This window comes from Fundulus heteroclitus, chromosome 14 (genome assembly GCF_011125445.2).
Source record: "Fundulus heteroclitus isolate FHET01 chromosome 14, MU-UCD_Fhet_4.1, whole genome shotgun sequence".
NCBI lineage: Eukaryota > Metazoa > Chordata > Actinopteri > Cyprinodontiformes > Fundulidae > Fundulus > Fundulus heteroclitus.
This window is the reverse complement of record NC_046374.1, coordinates 2985508-3009638: the sequence shown is the minus strand read 5'-3', so window position 1 is coordinate 3009638 and position 24131 is coordinate 2985508. Positions and strand designations below refer to the sequence as shown.

Genomic DNA, 24131 nt, shown 5'->3' with positions numbered 1-24131 from the left:
GTGGAGCATTCTGTATAAAAGAGGTACAGACTCTGTAAAGCAGAAGTTTGTCCGAGCTTCCTAGAGCTACTTCCAATTAGCAACATGCTAACCATTAGCCGCTAACATGGTTGTGCTCAGGATCACCGGGTGATTGTACTCTGTCAGTTTGGTCCAAATCCTGTACTGGGAAGTGCCTCAAATAGGGGTGCCAATACTTAATGTCGCCAAACGTCACCAAAGTTCATGGGTCAGATCCGCCTCCTTTAGCAACTCAGCCTCACCACATCTGGGCCCAGAACTCAACATTTGAGCAAAATGGTCAGTAGCGCCATTTCCCACAGGTGGGTGGTGCTGTATTGGCCAATTGGGTCGTGTCTGGGCATCATGCCACGTCCTGTTGGAAGCAAAGGCCCAATAGGAAAGCATGTGAAATCCAAAATTGGACAGAAAAGTGACACATGGCTGAAAGTCACTTGAAAATTTTAAAATGTTAAGAGGAAGTGACTGTGCAAATTTCAGATTCCTACATTAATCACAGCCGCTGCAGCGGGCGTCAAAAGTTGCCATTGTATCCTAATTCTCCCTCTGGCCCTCAGAGTTCCGTTGTCATGGAAACTCACTGACACACCTGCAGCAGCCAGTCTACCGAAGTGCAGAGACTTTGCTCACAATATGTCCCATTGGGTTATAATGGAGAACTTTGCCCCGAACAATGGTAGAGACGTAATTTTTTCTGTGTTTAGTTCATAACGGATAGGGGAAGAACAAAAGCTATCGTTTTTTGCTAGAAAAAGTTTAATAAAGGCGTAAAAAATTATGATCTAAATGGGATTTTTATGGAATTTAAGAAATCCTCTAAAAAAGGTCCCGAACAAATCGCTGTAACTCAAAAAGTATAAGAGATATCAAAATAATTCTTTCACCATGAGTATCAGCAGGCTTTTGATGACCCTGAAGCACATTTTTATGTTTGTACAAAAATCGGTGTAGACACAGCGACGATGTAAAAAAGTGGTTGATGTGGGAAAATGCAGCTCCAAAGCGTTTTTAGGATTTTGCACATTCGCTACTCCCAAACAAATTGTTCCTGTGGCAAAACCGTAACAGTTATCCAAAAAATTCCTTTTTTGTGAGTGCCAGAAGGGTTGGGACATTCATGTGTGAAAGTCTCATGCCTGTACATCAAACGGTTTAGGAGTAGCGACGATGCGAAAATGTGTGATGTTTTGGATTTTCAGACGTCATTTTTCAAAACCGCTCCATAGGAAATTAATGGGGGAGGTTTAGGGTTTGTGTCGCTCTGAGGTGATTTGCGAAAAATCTATAAATGCTACACCAATGAGGGTTACATTTCCTGAATCCAGACAAAAATTCCTACGTTTTGATGTATAATTTATGTGGATAGGTTGAAAATTGAGCGAGTGAGAAGAAGTTGTTCGGAGAAGAAGAATTTGTTGAATTTCTAGAGTGTGCACTCTATAACTGCCTCCTTGACGACCATAGCAACGCATGTTATTTGCTGAATTTCTTGAAAAGCCAAAATTATTTTAAGGATGTACTATATGAAAATGGTAAAAGATATGAAAAAGCTGAAATATACCATAATAGCTCAAAGATATCACTACATTTTAAAAGTTGAATGGCGTTTCTAGCTCAAAGTAGGCTGAAGCAGTAAGCTGTCAAAAAGCAGCTGAAATGAGCGGAATTTTAGTGACTTACATTAATTTCCTATGGGAGAAAAAAAGCTAAAAATTTGCAGAAAAAGCTGAATATTTTAAAAAGTTGAAAAGTTAAAAGTACAAAAAGATATAGCCATCGATTCCAGAAGAAGCTGAATAGTTTAAAAGTTGAATGGTTGAAATCGGACAAAAACTGTAGGAGGAGAAGCGAATCAAACTTTAAACAGTAAAAACGCGAAAGAGGATCTCAATAACTGTGAATGCCTACTGCATTCACAGTAATGAAAGTTTGTCAATAAACTAGATCTCTGATACAGATTTAGGGAAAAACATGAAAGATTTTGTAAATTCTGCATGAAATCACACATAAAATAAATACAGAGTCTAAGTCTGTGTTAGTGTGACACATACGTCCAGTTAGATCCTTTAGCTGAGGTGAAATAGCTTGTTGACAGAGAGAAGTCTCTGTGAAAGGTGTTGTCCTATCAAACGCAAATCATTTCTGTTTTGGAATATATTTGAATATTCAAACTATTCCGACATTAAAATAACTTTCTAAGTGTAGTTTAACATTTAGTTTTTAACATGGTTAGAATTGTATGTGTATTTTTTTCATTGTGTTTTTAGATGTATTTTTTTTCAACATGACTCACCTTGTTTTAGATTAAAAAAATTAATTTTACCTTTCAGAGCTTTGTCCAGATATTTTTTCTCCCTCTTCGTGTTGCTGCTGTTATTTTCCTACCATTTTAAAGTGTTTAACTAACAGAACTGTTGGCTGTAAATTTACAAATGTTGCAATGTTCTGGTTACTAAAATGAAACATTGCTGCTACCAATTAATGTTGCTTGAAAATAACAACCTAAAAACAAAAGATTAAGAGTCCCTTGACTCTTCCCATCAGCAAGCCAGCTAGCACCTACCAAGCAGGATTGCTGTCCAAATATGCTGGTGAAGATTCTCAGTCATCCAGCTCATGGTCATTCCAAAAAAGTAAAAAAAAAAAAACTGGACTTTTTTTTTCAAAGTAAGCCAGGCCAATAACGACCCCAATGACCTCCCATTGCAAAGGGGTGGATCTGTTTCGGTTCAATTTGCATGTTATCTAAGCCATTACAAGGCCTTTGTTGGGCAGTACTATAAAGCTTGGCATTCCACACTACTCCAGACATTTTGAATTGAGAAAGCTGGATAGGAAGCGAAACCTCTTCAAACTTCGAAAAAAAGTCCAGTTGTTTTGTTTTTTAACATTTTTGGAAGAAGCTGTCCGAATAGTAAATCGGCCTTAAAGTTTTAGCACTTTTCTAACCGCATGTGTGTGTGTGTGTGTGTGTGTGTGTGTGTGTGTGTGTGTGTGTGTGTGTGTGTGTGTGTGTGTGTGTGTGTGTGTGTGTTATCCTGGTTGGTGTGGTTATTCTAGAGCAGCAGGTTCACAAGTTATCCATAACTCCCTTCCATATTGTTCCAATATGGTTTCTGTAACTACCATCCATCCATTTTCTCTACCTGCTTATCCATGCAGGATCACAGGGAAGCTGGTGTCTATCTCCAGCAGTCAATGGGGGAGATGCTGGGTAAACGTGGATAGACCTATTTATGTTATTTTTCTTTTAAACAGTTTTATCATTATTACTGTCCTTCAGTCAAAAGAGCTGGAGAAGCTCTGCTCAGCTGTTTATTTGACATGACCACTGTCAGATACATGAATTGGTAGAATAATGATAAACAGGGATAAATCTGATTTCTCAGCGGTAATATTTTCTTATAATAGTAAGACATAAAATAAACGTTTTTTTCTCCAGTTTTGCAGAACGTCTGCTGACAATACAACACTTATTCTTTATTTTAAAGAATAATTAATATTGTCTCTAAGACAACGTTTAACAGCAGAAATTCTCCATTCATTAAAACGGTGTCTGGAGCTATTATGTGAAGGGTTTGATCTTCCTCTTTCTTTGGCAGCAGCTCCCAAACTGCCAGCAGGAGACGCATTTTACTCGTTTAAATGGGACGGACCAAATCTGTACTTCTTTTCCCCTAGGGACACAATCTTTGATGATCAGGGGCAACGTAATTTAGCGGTTCAATGTTCATCTGTTCAACGTAATTTAGCGTCCATTATTTAGAATCTTTGAAAATTCTAAATAATGACTGAAAGGCCTTTGAAAATCAGGCCCTAAGTGTTTTAGACTAGAGCCACACTATAGTTCCTACTCTATTACGAGGATTGGTAGGTAACTTGGGGTTAAGTCATTTGCTTGGAGGCACATCAACATAATGGCAGGGTAGGAACCCACAACTTTTAAAATTGCCAGAGACAACTCTTCGAGCAACAGTTGCTTCACAATAACATTTCAAAGAGTTATTTTAAATGATAAGAAACTAACGGCAGTAGAAGTGCAGGAATTGCTAGAGTCAGCGGGTTTTATGGGGCCCCTCAAAAGGCATTTCAACACAGATTTAGTGGAATCCAGCAGAGAGGGGGCAATGTTTAATTGGCCGAGCTTAAAAGCAATCAGGGATAACTGATTATTATTTGCTGAGATGTATTTGAGAACAAACTGAGCTCTGTCACAAAGAAAAGATGAAAATCGGAGCATCAGACTGTAGCTACGGTAACACAACAATTGAGGATGAACAACAATACAGGTTTACACTTTTCCAAAGTAAAAATAAAAAAAATATTATAATTCATTTAAAAATATTAACTTTAAATACTAAACAAGCAATAATATTTTAGTCACACAGCATTAAACATTTGGCTTTTAAAAGAGCCAAGTGAGCTAATGTCTTTGTCCTCTAAAATCGACTGAAACTCCTTCAGATTTAGAAGAAATAAATCTTTTTGCATTTTATCCTAGTAAGAACTAAGATGAGTAAAGTAGGCTCTGATAAACTTGGTCTTTCTGGCCTTCTTTGAGAAACTTTAGATAATCCTGGTAACAATTAAACATCTTTGCCAGATTATTTCAGAGATGAAATTAATTTGTGTTTCAGAGTATAAAGATAAAGAATAAAAAAATATAAAATAACTAAAATTATACTGACAACTTACCCTTACATATACCACTGCATCAAATACACAGTCATCAATATAGAAGTATAGAAAAAGTATAGCAAATGTGAAACTTACATCTGGTTACGTCCTCACTCTACTGTTTCAGGAGTTTTCTCTTTTCTAATCAGATAGAAACAGGTCTCAGTGAACTGTCCCGTCCCAAACAGATGACTTTTGTTGGCTAAGGGATCATTTGAATATGACGACACTCCAGTAAGCCGTTCATGTGCATGAATAAATGGTAACACCTCTTTGATAAATGATCATCTGTCAGATAATCTGACTTCAGTCTGAGTTTTCTATTTTTAGTTTCTTTTAAGATCCAGGGTCTTTTGCTGGTGAGAATACAACTCATAGTACTTTTTATTTTAGACTGCATACATCTCAGTAGTTGTGTTACACAAGGAAAACACATATTTAGAGGGGATGAGCATTTATGAAGCTTATAGAAGGAAGAAATAATGTACTGTGTCTAAATGTGTCCAAGAGCTTTTCACACTGCTGTATGTCACCATAACTGTGGTGGTTCTGCATCAGATTAGTGCAACATGCAGATAGCTTCAGCCTGTCTGGACCAACACCCTGGCTACAGTTACACAGATAATCTGTAATCTGGTGCATACTCCCTAACCTAGTCATTAAAGAGTTAAATGGTTCAAAAGATGCAAGTAAATAAATGCCAGTATCATTTAATGTCCAACTTCATCACTAATAAATGAGTAGGCAAAAATACTACACTTAGTTTCAAACATTTAATTGGGTAAACATATCTGTAAATGTTCAAATTTTTAGTGTAATGCTCAAATTTTTAGTGTAATGCTCATACACATGTCCCAGCATAAAGCTTCTAGCATATATAAATCAAGCAGAGCACTATGGTGAAAGCAGTAAGGCTCCACTTGTCAAAGTTAAATCCGTGGGGCTCTTTTTGGCATTAAGCCAACAATTCTTAATGCTACATTGCCAGACTTAATAAAAAACAAACAAAAAAATGTAACAAAGCCATTCATTGCAGAAAGAATAGTTCTTTACATACAGATTTTCAGCCTCACTAACACGACAACTTTCACATTCAAAGCTTGCTGAACGTACCAGTTGAATATGTTTACATGGATGCTATATGGTGTTCAGTCATTTGTTATGCCATTACGGGACGTGACAAAAACGGCATTACCCATGATGCAATGTGGTCAAAATGGCCACTAACTCCCATCATGCAACGCGGCCCAAAATGGCCGCCGCCCTAACAACGGAGCGGAGAGATAACGTTGCTAGGCAAAAGTTGATAAAACTCGTTCACGCACGAGAATCTGCCTTCTTTTTCTGGCGCACCGCCAACCTGAGAAGACACACAGCTGTGCTACTCCAAACTTCCCCCCCACGCCACGTGCTCTAGTTTCTCGCTGGACCGAGATTTTTCGGAGCAAACCTAATTCCCTGCTTTGCATAGCGGGAGGTCGACTTTAAAAGGTACTTTTTTTTCATTCGGGACCACCTCAAAGTAACGGGGTTCTCCCCTTTTATTTCTTTTTCATCCATAGGATGTTTAGAAGTGCCTGGGCAGACGTTAGAACTTTGTAGGTGCAGGTTAATGCTTTTATTCCACGACGAAGTTGGAATTATTTTGCTGAATGTTTTCTTTGTATGTGCATGCATTTTACAATTGATTTTGCTGTGTTGATTGTGGTTTATCAATAACCCCGCCGTGGGTCACTGTTTCAGTTATTTTCCATCTTCTTCCATGCTTTTCCCCCTCTCTCTTTTCGCTTCCCCTTATCAGCAAATTTAATCTAGTTGTCCGAGCCCAACTCGCGGTCTTTGCTTAAACTCCCAGTTAGCCGCGCCCTCTCGAAGCTCCTATCAGCATCAGCGTGGTTACGTCATTAAGACCTCCCCTCACGCATCACGTAAATTGGTAGACTATACGTCATCGTAGCAGCCATCTTGGGAGGGTGACGTGTATCTGAACTGTAGGGAGCTTAGCTGAACTAGCTTTTGTAAGACATCAAAGCGTCCAGTGAGATTCCCGAAGCTGTTCTGTCTGTCAATGCTGATACGTCAAATGTTGGTGTTTTGAGGGCGGTGTTAAACAATTGTGAGTTGAGTTAAGATCTGCTAACCGCTCATTTTAATATTTCCACCTATATTTTGCATGTGTAGTTTTAGTAATGAGTGAGATTTCCAAAGTCGTTGAATCAGAGAATTACTGTAACAGGGAATTGCTTTTGGTTCAATAAAACCAACAACTGCGGAATAGAATTGTTTTGTGTCCAATCTAATTCACAGTTGCGTGGTTATTCAGAAATCAGAGCTAACCTCCTTTGGAGTTAACATCTGATATTAATACAGAGACAATATCATTGGATGGTGATAAGGAATAAGGATTTAAACTCTAATTGCAGTTACATTGGGGTTCTCACAGCCTGCCGGATAAACCTTGTCGGTTAAAAGTCCGACCAGATCATTTATTCCAGTATAAATGAGTTCATAACAGCAAATTAACTAATGCATTAGTGGTATAAATACTTACAAGCTTATAGCTAACATCACCACCATTTGAACTATATTTTGTTATAGCGGAATTTTGAGTTGAATGACTTATTACTTAAATTATAATACCAAATTATAATTAATAATAATAATAAGCATATTCAACCAGCTTCTGGCATAACACATTCATAGATTTTTGTGAAATCTATTTTCATAAAAACTAACAAAATGGTATTTTTATATCTTAATTTGAATGCCAGGAAACAAGTAGACTAAAAATCCATTTATACCTAAACCAGAAAGCATTTCCCATAAAATTCATATCAGTGGCAGAAAAGGCAGTCTTATAACTTTTGATGTATTTTTGCAACCCAGAACACCAGAACTCTGAGGTACATTAAATTATCTTTAAACTTTCAGAGAAAAATCAGAAATGTTTGTTTGCCAGCTTGGTTTCAATGTGTGCTCAAGAGACTCGCTGATGAGGCAGGCAGCTTTATTGTCATGTTGGGGTTGGTTGTGGTAGGACCCAAACGCAGAGAGACCCAGGCAGGGTGCCATTATTGGTAAGTTTAATGAAATTGTACAAAACACTGAAGAACTCAGGAGTGGCAAAATAAACGTAGACCTGGGGTCCGTTCTTCGTACGTTGCTTAAAACATCCGAGATCAAATGAGACATCCAAGATGATTTCATTCAGCTAATCATGATCCGGCTAATTGGGTTCTTCAAACACACCTGTTGATTATGATTAATATGGCTGGATTGAGTTATCTGAGATAACTGCGCATTCATGCGTTTGTTTAAAAGGGGAAATGTGTCGATAGTAGAAACAATGATCAGCAAACGGCCACAGTTTTTCTCCCAAGCAGAACACAAACTTTTAATGGAAGGTTATGCCGAATTTGAGTCATTAATTAAAACGACAGGGAACACCTCAAAATCTGCTAAAGCCAGGAGAGAGGGTTGGCAAAAAGTAGCAGACAAATTAATGCGTAAATACTGTCCATGGTAGATGTTTCACTTTCTACTTTCTACAGTATGTATTTTTGCTTTTTAATCATTTTATATTTACTTTGTTCTTTTATGACCGAGCCTCCACGGGACCCACTAGAACATGGGGACAAGTAAAAGTGAAATACAAGAATATTCTACAAAATGGTACCCTTTAATTATTATACTTTATTTTAAAAAGGCACTTGTTATGTCAAGAAATCCAAATTTCGGTGTCATTGCTTAGACACTGGAAGTAAAGCACACGTGCAAATTGGGAATTTTAACAAAAAAATTCTTTCTCTAAAAAATGAAGTTCTTTCTTTTCCAAGTCATCCACAGTTTACACGGTAAAACTGTATTGCTCCGTGTCTAGATAATCTATCCATAGTTTTTTCTAATACAATATAGGGTAGTTCACGCGTGACGTCAGCGCTACATCCGGGTCCCGCGGGCAAGCAAAAAAACAGTACTGTTCTCGTCTACTACATGACAAAACGGGTGAATATTAAAGCGTACTTTTAGTTCGTTTATTTTTGGAATCTAAGCAATGCCTACGACTTGTTGTGCTCCCGGTTGCACACAGAGGCATTCCAAATCGTTGGATGTACGTTTCTGTCATTTACCGAAGAAAGAAGAAAGAAATGGATATTTTCAATGAAAAGAGCGCATGCAGACACTCCCAATGGACTGGGGGAGCCGTCATACTACGACAGAATTTGCAGTCTACACTTCATCTCCGGTAAATACAACTTAATTCTGCTCTAGTCATTATTCTACCTAAATAGCGGCAGAGGGGAGGTGGCGATCGCTACACGGACCGGAGAAGCGGTAGCAGCAGCAGCCGGTACGGAACCCTTGGCCAGCATTTCACAGACTCGCTCCGTCCCTTCAGGCTTTTGCTGTGTGGATCTGGCAATCTGATACCATCAACCATCAACTTACTCTTAAAACGATCTTGTGATACGTTATCTAAAGAAGAAAAATACGTGGAGAACTCGTCGGTTTCTCTGTTTGCGTCCGCCAGTGTGTTCGCCTTTTGCCTACCAGTCCGGCACGCATGTGCGAAAAACCCGCATCAAAACAATAACAATGAACTACCCTATACGGCTGGACAGGAAGCAAGCCTTTCAAAATAAAACTAAACTTCACAATAAAATAGCCCGAACAAATCTTCATACTGAGTATGATAAAAATAAAAAGCAAACCATCATACAAATAACTTAAATATTTTCTATTTACGGCTCTAACACCACTTTTTCCTCCTTAAAAGCCACTGTTAAATGATGTGCTTGTCTGTTTATAACATCCACCAAGAAAAATCTCTCTACAATTAAACTGTCGCGCTGCGCTAAAGGATCCTGTCTATTGCGCAGTATGCGATTAATTCGAAAAACTCTGCAAATTATTCTTGCACCTTCCGCAACAGTTTGCAGGCGTAAAAATGGACGTGGCTACGACATACTTCCCTATCTCCTCTGCTTATAAAGCTGCAATCTAATCCTGTTTACATGAAATAAGCCTGCTCGCGAGCAGGTTTAAGCTGGCACACATGTTGCTATGACAACAAGTCCAGGATGAGTTTTGAAGAACCAAACGATCCAAGATCATGCCAAATCGTCAACAATCAAATCCAGCTAACTGAGTTAGCAACGTACGAAGAACGGGCCCCTGGGGTGCAGAGGAGGAAGCAATGAGGCAAGGTGACATGAAGTAACACTGGGAAGTAGCAGAAGCAGTGGTAGTTGCAGTTGTCGCAGAAGTCACAGAAGAAACAGTAGAAAGTAGACACGATTGAAAGCAGTAGTATCCAGCAGGGAGTGGAGAAATGAGAGGATCTTAAATACTGTGAGAAGAGGAGCTGGAACACAGGCAGGGGTAGATTGGTAAATTGGACACAGGTGTGGAGAAGGAGCTGATAGAGAAGCTGAGAGAGAGCTAGTGGCAACAGGGGAGTGAGAGAGAGCAACAAGAAAACCAACTAAAGTAACTAATGAAAAATAGATTTAAAACCCAAAAACTGAGTAACCCATGATATTTATTCCTCTATTCTGTCAGTTCAAAACCACAAAATCTTGATTTTATGTTGATATCGACATTAAAATTGTTGACAGAATTACAACAGATACAAATAATTTTCTTAATCTGTCCTTTCACTTTATTTAGTGTGTATGCTCTATGCAGCACATGCTCTGCACACATACAAAGGAAGGTAGGCCTGATGGCAACCAGAATTAAAAGTTGATGCTATTATTCATTTTGCTCAGCTTCAAGTGTTGTAGATAACTATTAAACTTTTTATTTACTATTTGAAAAAGCTGTTAAGTAAACCTTTTCTGTCTACTTTTTTTGATAATTTTTTATTTATTGTGACAATAAAATCTGATCTTCACCAAATTATCTCACCGTGGATCCCTAGATAAATACCCAGTGAACAGTATAAAAAAGGACAATAAAACTCCACTTGATGTATTTTTCATTTTTCCAAAAAGCTGCATTTTGGGAGATACACGCTGTCTGTCCAGCAGCTAAGATAATAATTCAGAATCAGAAATACTTTAATAATCCAAGAGGGAAATTGCTGTTTCAGTATAACCGCCATCACATACATCACAAACATTTCAGGGGGGGGACGATTTACTGAGGCCATGCTGCCAAGGACACTACTGTGCCCACAGGGCGCTGCCATTGAATCTGTGGAAAGATAGAATGCCACAATAGGGGAGAAGAGGGAAAAAAAGCCAAAAAAAACACACCCTATCCTCTCACGGTACAGTGTGAGATATCTGACAAAAATGCACAAGAAGCACATTTAAGACAAGACACATTTAGCAGAAGGTAAACATTTGAGACTAGTCACGTGTAAGTTCATCTGTTTTGTGAGCATCAGTTATGTGTGTCTGTTTGGGTGCAAGTGTTTATATTTCCATGAACACTCTCCAGAGGCCATTGTCCTTCATGTTATCAGCCGGCCAACAGTTCAGAAAGCATCCACAGATGTCAGCGGGGAAGGAGGGAGCAGGGGACAGTTCTGAGCTTGTTCCTAATAACAATCCAGGAGTGATTATAGATAGGGAAGGCATAGACCAAATACTTTGTTTGTTATGAGACAAGCTACACTGACTTTCCCGTCAGCTTTAAGTCTTTGCTGGCTGCAAATGGCGAATCCAATATTCTAAATTGTTGGGCTTTTCTGCATTTCACTTGCAGATTTTTTCCCATCTCCCGTTGAGTTCAACCACCAAAGCTAGTCTGCATACCAGCACATCGAGCTTTTCGGCTCTGCTCCTCCACCTTCCAGATCTGTCCGTTCCCCACCTTAGTGATCGCATCATGCAGCCGGAAGACTGATCAAGGCCAAATGGCTACCGACATCTGCTGTATTTGCTGATACATCAAAAATCCACCAAGTCCAATAAGTAGAAATCCAAGTATCGTAAATCCAAACGTAGCGTTTAATGTCCAGGAATGACAAAGTTGAAAGACACACCGTTTTCTATCCATTAATGTAGGTTGTATCCCACGAAATGAGTTAATTGGGACATATGATGGGTCCCCTTTATGCTGCCTACCCATCGAAAATTTTTTATCAATAGCATTGAGAGATCAGCTTACCAGATCCATGTTTTTCAGAGTTCGGATACTATGAAGAAAGTGCTCAGAAAGACAAGACATAGCAGCAGCAGGAGAGGGGGAGGGGGTGGGTGAAAGCTGGAGAGAAGAAAAACACGACTGTCCTCGAAGAGAGATAGAACAGACAAATTCCAGTATTTGTCCGTTTTTTTCTCCCTGTGTTAAAAAATATTTGCATGGAAACCAAAATAAATTGTGTTTTGCAGCTGTAGTCTCTCCAGTTTTGTGTCAGCAGACTTTTCCTGATGGTTATGGAGACATGTAAATTGAGCTTATTCATAGACTGAAAGGCTCAGCTGTTAGATAACGTTTCTCTTTCGTTTTGTAGCTGATAGAATATAACATTTAAAAACTTTTTGCCCCACAATGTCTCAATAGATTCTATTTGTTTTTACTTGGATTCAAATTGTCATGCAGTGTTAGTGCATTGACTTGTGATCATCAATAAAAAAACAGTCTTCAGATGCTTTTACAACTGTTGCACTTTCAGTGGAAACAAGTCTACTGCCTAAAGCACACAAAACAAGATTGTATAGGTCATTTTAGAAAGCTTAATAACACAAAACAGGTGGAGCAGATCTGGGGCCTGTTTCAATAAGGAGGTTCAACCAACTCTGAGTTAAAACTTGAACTCTGAGTTGACTTAGCCTGAAATGGGAAACTCTGAGTTTTGGGTTTCAGAACAGCTGAAATGAGTTGACTGACTCTGAGTTAAGCGCGTGCACCACAACTATAAAAAGCCATTATCAATGGAGTGCAGATATCACGAGTCACCATGGCAACAGCGTCAGACAAAAAAAGGTGTGCATATTTCTTATGCAAGCATATGCAGAATTTGAACATGTATTTAAAAAAAAGCAACACGGCTGCAGCGGCAAAGGAGAGAGAGTTAGGTTGGGTGAAAATAGCTGCTTGAGTCAATGCGTAAGTTTACATTTTAATTACTTTTATACAGTGTTGGGTGTAATGAATTAATGGCTCGGCTGGTCGACGAGGCAAAAACTCGGGTGTGGGAAGAATTCGGAGAGGCCATGGAGAAAGACTTCCATACGGCTTCGAAGCGATTCTGGTCCACTATCCGGCGTCTCAGGTGGGGGAAGCAGTGCGGTACCAACACTGTTTACAGTGGGGGTGGTGTGCTGCTAACCTCGACTCAGGACGTCGTACGTCGGTGGGCGGAATACTTCGAAGACCTTCTTAATCCCACCAACACGTCTTCCATTGCGGAAGCATAGCCTGAGGACTCTGGGTCGGGTTCTCCCATCTCTGGTGCTGAGGTTGCCGAGGTTGTAAAAAAGCTCCTCGGTGGCAAGGCTCCGGGGGTGGATGAGATTTGCCCTGAGTACCTTAAGGCTCTGGATGTTGTGGGGCTGCGTTGGTTAACGCGGCTCTGCAGCATTGCGTGGACATCGGGGGCAGTTCCCCTGGATTGGCAGACTGGGGTGGTGGTCCCCCTATTTAAATTCAATTCAATTCAATTTTATTTATATAGCGCCAAATCATGAAACATGTCATCTCAAGGCACTTTACAATGTCAAGTTCAATCATATTATACAGATTGGGTCAGATTATACAGATTGGTCAAACATTTCCTACATAAGGAAACCAGTTGATTGCATCAAAGTCCCGACAAGCAGCATTCACTCAGGGAGAGTCGTCTGCATTGTACATGGCTTTGCTGCAATCCTTCATACTGAGCAAGCATGAAGCGACAGTGGGAAGAAAAACTCCCCATTAACGGGAAGGAAAACCTCCGGCAGAACCGGGCTCAGTATGAACGGTCATCTGCCTCGACCGACTGGGGGTTACAGGGGGTTCATCAGGATTTATGGATAAATATAGCTGAGTGTCATCAGCATAACAGTGGAAATTAATCCCATGCTGTCTGATAATTTTGCCGATCGGAAGCATATATATATAGTAAAGAGAATTGGTCCAAAGACAGAACCCTGTGGTACTCCACAGGTGACCCTAGAGTTTGAGGAAGATTTATTATTAACATGAACAAACTGGAATCTGTCCGACAGATAAGATTTAAACCAGCCTAATGCTTTCCCCTTGCAGCACTGAGATCTGACAAGTATAGACACAAGTCCATTATCTGAGGCCATGAGAATATCATTAGTGACCTTCACCAGAGCTGTTTCAGTGCTATGATGAGCTCTGAAGCCTGACTGAAACTCCTCAAGTAGGTCATTGCTTTGTAAATGTTCACAAAGTTGATTAGCAACTACTTTCTCAAGAATTTTAGATAAGAAGAGAAGATTAGATATAGGTATGTAGTTTACTAACTCATCTTGATCAAGAGAAGGTTTCTTAAGTAAAGGTTTAATAACAGCTACTTTAAAAACCTGTGGTACATATCCATTTATTAAGGATAGATTAATCATGTCCAAAATAGGGAAACAGCATTGCTGCCATCTACAGGGCATTTCTGCAATACTGAGGATATTAAAAATAGGACAGACTCTATAATAATCAGTCTTAATCTCAACCTATGGTCTGTGTTCTCCTTTTATTCTAACTCTACTAAGCAGACAGCTCTTCTCACGTGGCTTTGTGTGAGTCTCACTGCCTTGTTAATATCTGATTTGTAGAAAACGATGTGAGCTGACAAAGTTAATCAATGGGCTAAAAGAAGGCAGAGTGTTGCACACACACATATATATATATATATATATTAGGGCTGGGCAACGATTAAAATATTTAATCGCGATTAATCGCCCTGATTAATCGCGATTAATCGCGATTAATCGCATTGTATTTACAAACTCCAAGAATGAATTCAAAAGTAGTGTAAAGAACACTTTTATTTTAATGTTCTGCTGCCATATGAACAAAAGTGTTGTAACATTTGTAGCACTTATCAGTAACACATATTTAGTGTAAAGCTCAACTTAAACATGTAAAACAAAAAATAGCAATAATAATAAATTAAAGCTTATTGCCACTGACAGGGAATTCTCTTTATGGGGAAAAAATCTACCAAAAACAGGCAATTTCTGAGGTAACCGCAAGGAGCAGCATTATCATTTTATGTTCAATACCAAAATTTAACTTGGCAGTGGTTACAACTAACTTGTTTCTGTCATATTCCATGCTGGAAGAACTTTAAACTGAAATGCTTGCTAACTCGATATGCTTGCGTTACTTGCGTTTATTTGACGTTAACACGCGGTTTTTTGTTGTTGCTTTCTCGCGTTCATATAGTGAATGGCAGGGAAAAACAGGCAAAAACACATGGATACTTTGAAGAGAGAAGCGACTTCACCGACGGCGTCTAAGCAGACCCCCCCCCCCCCCCCGCTCCGCTCCGCACAAAACTTGTTCCGGCCGCCAACTCACCGCCTCGCCTCGCCTAAGCTCGCTCGCGGTACCTGCGGGAAACACCGCCTTCTGCATGTCGGCTTTGTTTTTTTCCGGCCAGTATCTTTCTTCCTCTGAATCCGAGGCTTGGCTGACAGCGAGGTTATTGGCGCATTATCGCCACTTACTGTTCTGATTCAAACCCCTACACCGCAGCAACAGACCTTTACAAAATAAAAGCATGTGAGCAACATGCGTTAATGCGCGTTAAAGAAAATATCGCCGTTAATAGTCTAATGAGTTAACGCAAAATTAACGCGTTAACTTGCCCAGCCCTAATATATATATATATATATATATATATATATATATATATATATATATATATATATATATATAGTATTCTTTACTTCGAAATCTAGACATAATTTCAGAAGAAAAACAACTTAAGTGAGCAACTAACGGAGCAGAAATGTTAACGGAAGGGAACAAAGTACAATGTCAATCAAAGAGAGACTCCCATCATATTCATCAGGAAAGTATCCAAAGTATCGGTTGTGTTCTGTTAAGGTTGGTAATAGCATTGTTCAGTTACTGTAAATATGTTGCTACAGATCTAATAACATCTACTAAATTATATTTTTGTTGAAAAGTTTATTTATTTCAGTAACACATTTTACAGTGAAACACATTTTATTTGGATTAATTCCCCTCAGATTGATGCTTTCAAGCCTTTATTTCTTTTATTTATTATGCTTTTCTGCCTACAGCTAATGAGAATGTGACATTTAAGATTAGATTATTACATCAGACCAATAAAAAGAAAAAGTTTAATACAGGAGTGAAGTCTTAATTTAAATTTGTCAGGATGCAGCTTGTGGGCTGCATGCTGACCCTCCCTTCCTCTCTCTCTTCCCTGCGCAGCCTGATTGGTTTCACCTGTCAGGCTGCAATCATCACTGATCTGTCTCCACCTGTTATCTCCTCCATATATACTCACTTCATTCTGTTCTCGTTGCTGGTCCGTAGTGTTCACTCCTGCTCAGTTTCTGCCAGAACCTTGTGTCAGCTCAGTTGTTTTTGTTCCAGTCAGCCAGAAGACTTTTACTTCAGTTTTGTTTTTGTTCCAGTCAGCCAGAAGACTTTTACTTCAGTTTTGTTTTTGTTCCAGTCAGCCAGAAGACTTTTACTTCAGTTTTTGTTTTTGTTCCAGTCAGCCAGAAGACGTTTACTTCAGTTTTGTTTTTGTTCCAGTCAGCCAGAAGACGTTTACTTCAGTTTTGTTTTTGTTCCAGTCAGCCAGAAGACGTTTACTTCAGTTTTGTTTTTGTTCCAGTCAGCCAGAAGACGTTTACTTTAGTTTTGTTTCTGCCCAGCCTCACCCAAGACACTGTTCCGTCCTGCTCACAAGTTCTCAACTCCTGATGTTCCGTCCTGCTCACAAGTCCTCGGCTCTGATGTTCTGCTCACAAGTCCTCGGCACTCCTCCTGCCGGCCAGTTTCTGCACCCTACACCTCCGTCTGTTAAAAGACTCTGGGTTCCATCATCATCCATCTTCTACACTGTTCAATAAACTCACCTTTAAGAACTAGCTCTGTGTGTGCGTGCTGTGTCCCTGTTCATCCCAGAAAAATATCATGACAAAATTATGCTTAACGGTTGTTCTTTTCTAAAGGAATTTTTAATCTGCAAAATGAGTCTCATTGTAAAATATTCTAATTTACTGAAAAATGACAGTAAAATGATGCAGCCAGCATGTTAGAAAATGGATGGATAAAAGGTATCATATATATATATATTTTTATAGAAATCTGGAACAAGTTTTCTTTTAATGTGGCCTTTTACAAGAACGCATAACCAAACCATGACTTCTAAAACACAACTTAGACTAGGTAGCATCTGGTTTTTCAGGTTTGATCTAATAAGGCACTAGGAATGTTAATGAGAAGGAACAAAGAACGTCACTCAAAGAGAAACTCATAGCATGTTCAGGAAGAACGTAATGAAAGCATGGGGCAGGTCCTGTTAATGTTGGAAATAAATAGCCTCGCCTGACTGTTTAGTCATATGCACACCTGCTGCACTCTAACAGGTAAGATTTGATTCCGTGTGCTCATCTGTCTGTTTTTGAGTAAATAGGAAAGTTTATATAGTCCTGGGGTTCTCAAACTTTATCTTTAACGGTTCGAATCAGATTTCCTGTGCTCGCTGTTTACATTTCATCTCATAATTGCATGTGTTACAAAGCAAGCTCATTCTGCAGACTTTTTTGAAATCAGATATTTTATGCAATCAATTTTGAGAGTTCTAGAGAAAGATAACCCAAATTTATTGAGCCTATTATCATACACCTATTAAAGATGGTTAGTTGTAAATTTCAGGGTAAGGATACACAGATTTGACATTTTAGTGTTTGGATATTTGTTTTAAATTAAATGCACAAATTACCAAATTCAATGATGTACAATGTTTTTATAATCCAAATTACGCAATTCAGCCTGCATTTTCCACACCATGACTTTGGTCCAGATTGATGTAACATCAACTTTAAGTGTCTTGAATGGGAAGAATTTTTAAAAAAGCTATTTAAATTACGTTGAAATACGTAATCTTTATGTTCATAGGCAGTGCTTCTGAGATATTTTAGAGCGCAGTTTTAAGATTAACTGGTCTTTAAGTGAACTGTTTGTTGTGCTTGGTTGAAACTCAGTAAATTGAATGCAGCTTTGCATTTTCCTCTGCTGAGAATATTTCAGTGCACGCAATGCTTGATGTCTGTTTCCAGATGACTCTTGTCTTTTCTTTTTTATCGTTTTTTTTATTCACTCTCCCTCTGAAAATAACAACATTACAGGTTTGGTATGACAACATGTGTTCTAACAGGGATGCAATCACTAATAATTTAATTACTGATTTGTTGCAGCGACCAAATAGAGTATAATAATTTTACATAGGCTTGAATATTTGGATCATAAGACTATATAGCTTATCATAAAATATTCCTCTCTCACCTTTCAGTGTGCCCTGGGAAATAATTTATCCTCAAGATTAGTGAGGTCAAAAACCTTTTGCACCAGGGGCAACAATCTCTTAATTTCTTTATTTTCTTTTTTACCTACTCTACCAGACATTAAACATCCAATATTTCAACAAAGTAATAAAAGAAAATGAATAATTTTAAGTGTGAAAGGGGTCTTTTATGTGGGTTACTGTATTAAAAGCTTTAATAAAACTGCTGGGATTTTAAATAAATGTATCAGTTTCAGCAAGACATCCACATGTAGTCGTAATGTGTACTCTCCACAAGTATTAATATAAAATCTCAATGAGGACATGTAACAGATGTTAAAACAACATTAACAAACCCTGTAACCTGTACATTTGGTTTTGTTTGTCATTAATGTGTTAGCTTTATTTGTCTTTCTTCCTTAGGAAGCAGCAAAGACTCAAGCACATTTGACAAAAAGCTGGATTTTTTCCCCTGTTCCACTGTAACGGTCAGTGACCTACAAATGTTTAATTTGAGTAAATGTGGCAGGGCTGAAAAACACGTAGCAATTTGTGTGCTGTAGGGGAAAATTCTAGGAAAGTGAAAATGCTGTGTATATTTCCTCAAGGCATGATTGTTGGGGCATTGCTTTTTCTTATTTATATGAATAATTGATCAAATTTCAGAAATTGCCTCCCAGTTCATGTCTGCTAATATTACAACCATGGTTCTTAGGATTTTTATTCACTTCTGAGGGATGCTATTCGTTGTGTGCCTATGCTTCATGGTTCTGTTTGAACAAATTACATTTAAATGTAGAAAAAAAATCTAATTTGCTAATTTTCAGTGGTAAAAAAGTAAAATTTTGGGAAATGTCTAAAAACTGTTATTGAAAACATAGACATAGGCCTTCCCCAAAAATCCTCAAACATCAGCAACAAAGATCATATTTATTGGGTTTGAACGAAAATACATAAATAGGATCAAAAGAGAGCTAGTGATTACTGTTGACCATTTGCTTACACTTTATTACGGTTTGATATACCTTTATAAAGTGATTTGCAAAAGTATTCATACCCTTGAACATTTCCACATTTTGTCACATTACAACCACAAACATAAATATATTTTATTGGAATATTTTGTGAAAGACCAACACAAAGTGGTATACAATTGTTAAATAGAGAGAAAATTACACATGATTTAAAATAAATTTTAAAATAAAAACAGAAAAGTGTGACGTGCAAAAGTATTCAGCCCCCTTTTCTCTGAGTGCAACCAGATGCCTCCAGAAGTTGCCTGATGGTTGCTAATGACTGAATAGAGTCCACCTGTGTGTAATCTAATCTCAGTATAAATACAGCTGCTCTGTGACTGCCTTGAAGTTGGTGAAGAGAATATTGGGGAGCAAAGAGCATCGTGAAGTTCAAGGAACACACCAGACATAACAGGGATAACGTTGTGGAGAAAATTTCCCAAGCTTTGAACATCTCATGGATCGGTGATCAATCCATCATCCGGAAATGGAGCCAGTATGGCACGACTGCAAACCTACCAAGAGGAGGCCGTCCACCTAATCTTACTGACCGAACAAGGAGAGCACTGAGCAGAGATGCAGCCAAGAGGCCCATGGTGACTCTGGGTGGACTGCAGAGATCCACAGCTCAGGTGGAGGAATCTGTCCACAGGACAACTATTAGTGATACGCTGCACAGATGTGGTCTTTATGGAAGAGGGGTAAGAAGAAAGCCGTTTGTTTCTCCTCCTGAGTTTAATCAAGGTTCAACATCATTGTTCAGTTTCAACAGACATTTACTTCAGACAAGATGTATTTACATGCCTCACAGTGTCAAAAATAAATGCCATCAGAACTAAGAAGGAAAAAACAAACTTAAATCAGCTCACGGAAAATACAGAAGAATATAAATAAGAACACTAAAAGCACCCTTTTCTTCTTCTGGGAATATTTCTTATGACCAATCTCTAGTAGACATGTCCAATTCAAGGCTCCATGTGGCTCTCTAAGCATTTCAATAAATCTTTTCCCATGAGCAGCAACATGGCATGTGGAACAAAACATAGGTTCCCCCATCTTACATCTTAATAAGCTTTTAACCAAATAACTTTAATACATTTATCAGCAATAATTTACTGAGAGATGTTATATATTAATAATGTTACATATCTATTCAAATAAAACATATTCATGTGTTAGAATGGTCCAGTCAAAGTCCAGATCTAAACCCAATCGAGAATCTGTAGCAAGATCTGAAAACCGCTGTTCACAAACACTCTCCATCTAATCTGGCTGAGCTTGAGCTGCTATGCAAAGAAGAATGGGCAAAAGTTTCAGTCACTAGATGTCCAAAGCTGGTAGAGACGTACTCTAAAAAACTTACAGCTGGAATTGCAGCAAAAGGTGGTTCCACAAAATATTGACTCAGGGGGACTGAATACTTTTGCTCAATGACCTTTACAGTTTTTTTATAAAAAAAAGAAAAGAAAAGAAATAATGTATAATTGTCTCTCTACTTAACAGTTGTATACCACCCTTGCTGGACTTTCACATACAATTCTAATAAAAATATATTTATGTTTGTGGTTCTAATGTCACAATATGTGGGGAAACTTCAAGAGGTATGAATACTTTTGCAGTCCACTGCATATAACATTATACTGGGGAAGCACCTTTCTTACACCTCTACAAAAATGTCTGAGACATAAGAAAGGCTTTTTGATTAACCAGATTATCACTGTCCACGTTTTAACTACTTCCTGAGGATTATGCCTTGACTTCCATTGACTTCCACTCATTTTTAACCTTTTCTATGGCCCAAATCTAACCCTAACCTAAACCTAATTGACATCTTAGACTTAAAACTAATCCCAAGCCCAAAAAAGTGAGGAACAAAATAATGTCCTCACTTTATATGAAAGTCTTCACATTACAAGCAGAATGCGCAAAATTTTTTCTCGCAAAGCTGCAAGTGTACACACACACACACACACACACACACACACACGCACACGCACACACACACACACACACACACACACACACACACACACAGCTTCATGTTATGACCTTGTCCTGTCTCCTGGGTTTTCCTACCTCACCTTGTCCTAGCCTTCTCTGATTTCTACTAAGCTTCTGGTTTCTGGACAATGACCCTGGTTCTGAGCCCCTACCTTCGAGCCTTGTCTAACATTTTGAATTTGTCTGCCCACCACTGATCCTCTGTGTATGGCCCTCGCATGCCCCTTGATCTCTTAGCCATTCTGACTGATACCTCTGTAATGAGCAGACTGCTCTTACTGCTTCCTGCTTGTTACCAGCATGTTCCTGCAGAGGTTTCTTGTCTGCATTCGTGTTTTTGTTTTAAATATGGATTTAAAGTGCAACTCAGTGTCTGGCTCAAAATGTGGAGGTTTCTGACTCTTCCTTCAAAGAACCATCCTTTGATGAATATTTCTACAATCAGTCTGAATTATACACTTGTGGCCAAGGAGGTGCTAGGAACAGCTTTATTCAATGATTTGGAGGGTTGAAGCAACACTTTTGGCAATAGAGTAGTTTTTCTTCTGCTTCCTATTTTGTGATTCAATGCACATAACCAGCATTCTTTTAGAATTAAAGCCTTTAAAGTGATAAAAAGTGATAAAAATTATATCACTAAAACACTCAAAACAGATGAGGGTTTACACACATTGTGCAGCTGCCAATTATCAGTGACTCTGTGAACTATATCACAGCAACAAACCTTATCATACTTTTTAAACTGGCATCTCTCTTTTGTTTTCACAGGAAACTGAAACTCTGAGATGGCAACTGAATCAGCCTTGTCTACTGCTTCAGGCTTCAAAATATATGTGGATAAAGACATCAAGGATCTCTTTTCTCTAATAGATGTATTTTATGTCAATCAGTTCAAAGGACATGATCCAGCATCTACTGGAAAGGAAAACTTTTTCAGAGGGGCCCCACCAAACTGGTTGGACTTGCACATTAATGAGCAGGCAGCATTATCTGGCAATGGGACTCTTTTTGTCAAACGGGATGGATATGAAAATCTTAAGAAGCAAATTCAAGAGAAAAGACAACTCCCCGTAATATCTTCTGTGAAACTTTTACACCAACCAGGAAGCGGAGGGACTACAATGGCCATGCAGGTGTTGTGGGATTTAAGAAAAACCTTCCGCTGTGCCGTCCTTACAGACTCGAGCCCAGACACCACAAAAGTTGCACAGGAAGTGGTCGACCTTTTTATAGCAGGCAGTAAACGTCACGAGAACACCGTACTGCTATTACTAAATGATGAACAGATCCTTGACAAGCTCCAAGAGAACATTATGATGACTATAAAGGAACGAAAGATATACAAAACAGAGGAGGATATGCCTGTGGCAATTTTACTAAGTTGTGTGAGAAAGGATGTCTTGCTACAAAGTGAAAATGTTTTCCTAAGAAGAGTTCTGTCAGAGAACGAGCAGCAAAGATTCACTGAAAAGAAGAATGAGATCACTGCAAACTATGGCAACAAAAGACTCCATGGCTTTTACATAATGCAAACTAATTTCTCACAAAACTACATCAACAAAGCCTGCCAGGAATTTAGATCACGTTTAAACTCACAGCTGCCCCCGCAGGCCCGGCTTGTACAGCTGCCCCCGCAGGCCCGGCTTATTGCCTTTCTGTCCTTACTGAATGCTTATGTGCCGGGTTCCTATCTGCTGGAGTCTCAGTGTCTTGACTTTCTCCAACATGAAAACAACACACATGAGAACATATCGATGGAAAAAGAAATGCATCCCTATAGTGACCTCATTGTCACCTTCCATCAAGATGAAAGAACAGAGAGAAAGGTCCGCATGGCTCACTTACTGTTAGCAAAATGCTGTATTAGTCTCTTAGCTGAAAGGGGAGTGACAAGAAGCCACATAGCAAAAGAATTCCTGAATACGTTTCCCAGGCACAAGGAGCATGAAGAGTTCCCACCATGTTTGCTTGGATTTATCAAAGACCTGCTAACCAAAAGAGAACCTAAAACAAAAAAAAACCCATATGGTTCAGAGGTTGAGCAGGACAAAGAAAGATTTTCTAAACTAATTTTGGATATCCAAGAGAACGAGGACGATGATCAGAGTGCATCGCTTTTAGAGGTGGCATCAGAAATATTTCCTCGCAATCCCTTTTTCCCACAAGCTCTTGCTCGGTTCTACTACATAGAACTAAAATCATATGTTCCGGCAGAACACTGGGCAAATAAAGCAAAGAGCAGAGATCCCCAAAATTCCTTTATTGCTGATACTTTGGGTCAGGTCCACAAGAACCACCTCAAGAACAGCGGGGAAGGTTTCAACCCAAGCAAACTCTTGGAGGTGGCCAAAAAGGCTACTGAAGCTTTCAAAGATGAAGAGCGACTTGCCAGAATAGAACATCAGACATGTGACAATAGGGTACCCTCACGTATGTTCAATTGCAGAGGGCAGTTTGGGTTTCTACAGTTCTGCAATCTTCTCTATAACTTGCTTGTAAAGAAAAACAAAATCTGGGAAGCAGTTCTTACACAGAATGTGAGCTTGGACTCTGTCCTGAACCAACTCGGAGACGACACATATCAAAGTTTCAATGATCTTGTAAACCGCCTTAAAGGAGAAGTTGAGAAAAAGGCAGAGTTTTTTGTTGAATATCTGACATATTCAAAGCCTAGCATGGAGAAAGATGACCCTGGATACCTTTCAAAAGATACCTCTGAATGTCAAAGGAAGTACATTGGGGACTCTCCACCTTTACCAGTCGAACCAAACGTTGATCAGTATATGCATAAGCTTCAGGATAACCTTGCAGCAACATCTGCGGGAGTACTTGCATGTATGGACAGAGAGTACACTGGGAATCAGCTCAAGCTTATAACCACATGGTGGGAAAAAATATGCTCATCGACAAAGTCTGATTCAGATGTGGCCAACTTCATCCTGGCTTATGTTTTGTCCAAGAAT

The 24131-nt window shown here is 38.9% G+C and overlaps 1 protein-coding gene across 1 annotated transcript; it reads left to right on the top strand.

Annotated features, from left to right (window-relative positions):
- The first annotated feature begins 22618 nt into the window (after positions 1–22618).
- LOC118565907 (sterile alpha motif domain-containing protein 9-like) lies at positions 22619–23842 on the top strand. The gene is made up of 3 exons (XM_036146983.1): positions 22619–22994; positions 23256–23754; positions 23838–23842. The coding sequence occupies exons 1-3, from the start codon at positions 22695–22697 to the stop codon at positions 23840–23842; spliced, it is 804 nt and encodes a 267-aa protein (XP_036002876.1). The 5' UTR covers positions 22619–22694.
- The last annotated feature ends 289 nt before the right edge of the window (positions 23843–24131 follow it).

Bases quoted from the DNA above. Each gene is read 5' to 3' on its own strand.
- LOC118565907 (XM_036146983.1), top strand. From the start codon at position 22,695: ATGCAAACTAATTTCTCACAAAACTACATCAACAAAGCCTGCCAGGAA. The intron at 22,995-23,255 runs GTCCGCATGGCT...GATATCCAAGAG, and splicing joins ATGAAAGAACAGAGAGAAAG to AACGAGGACGATGATCAGAG.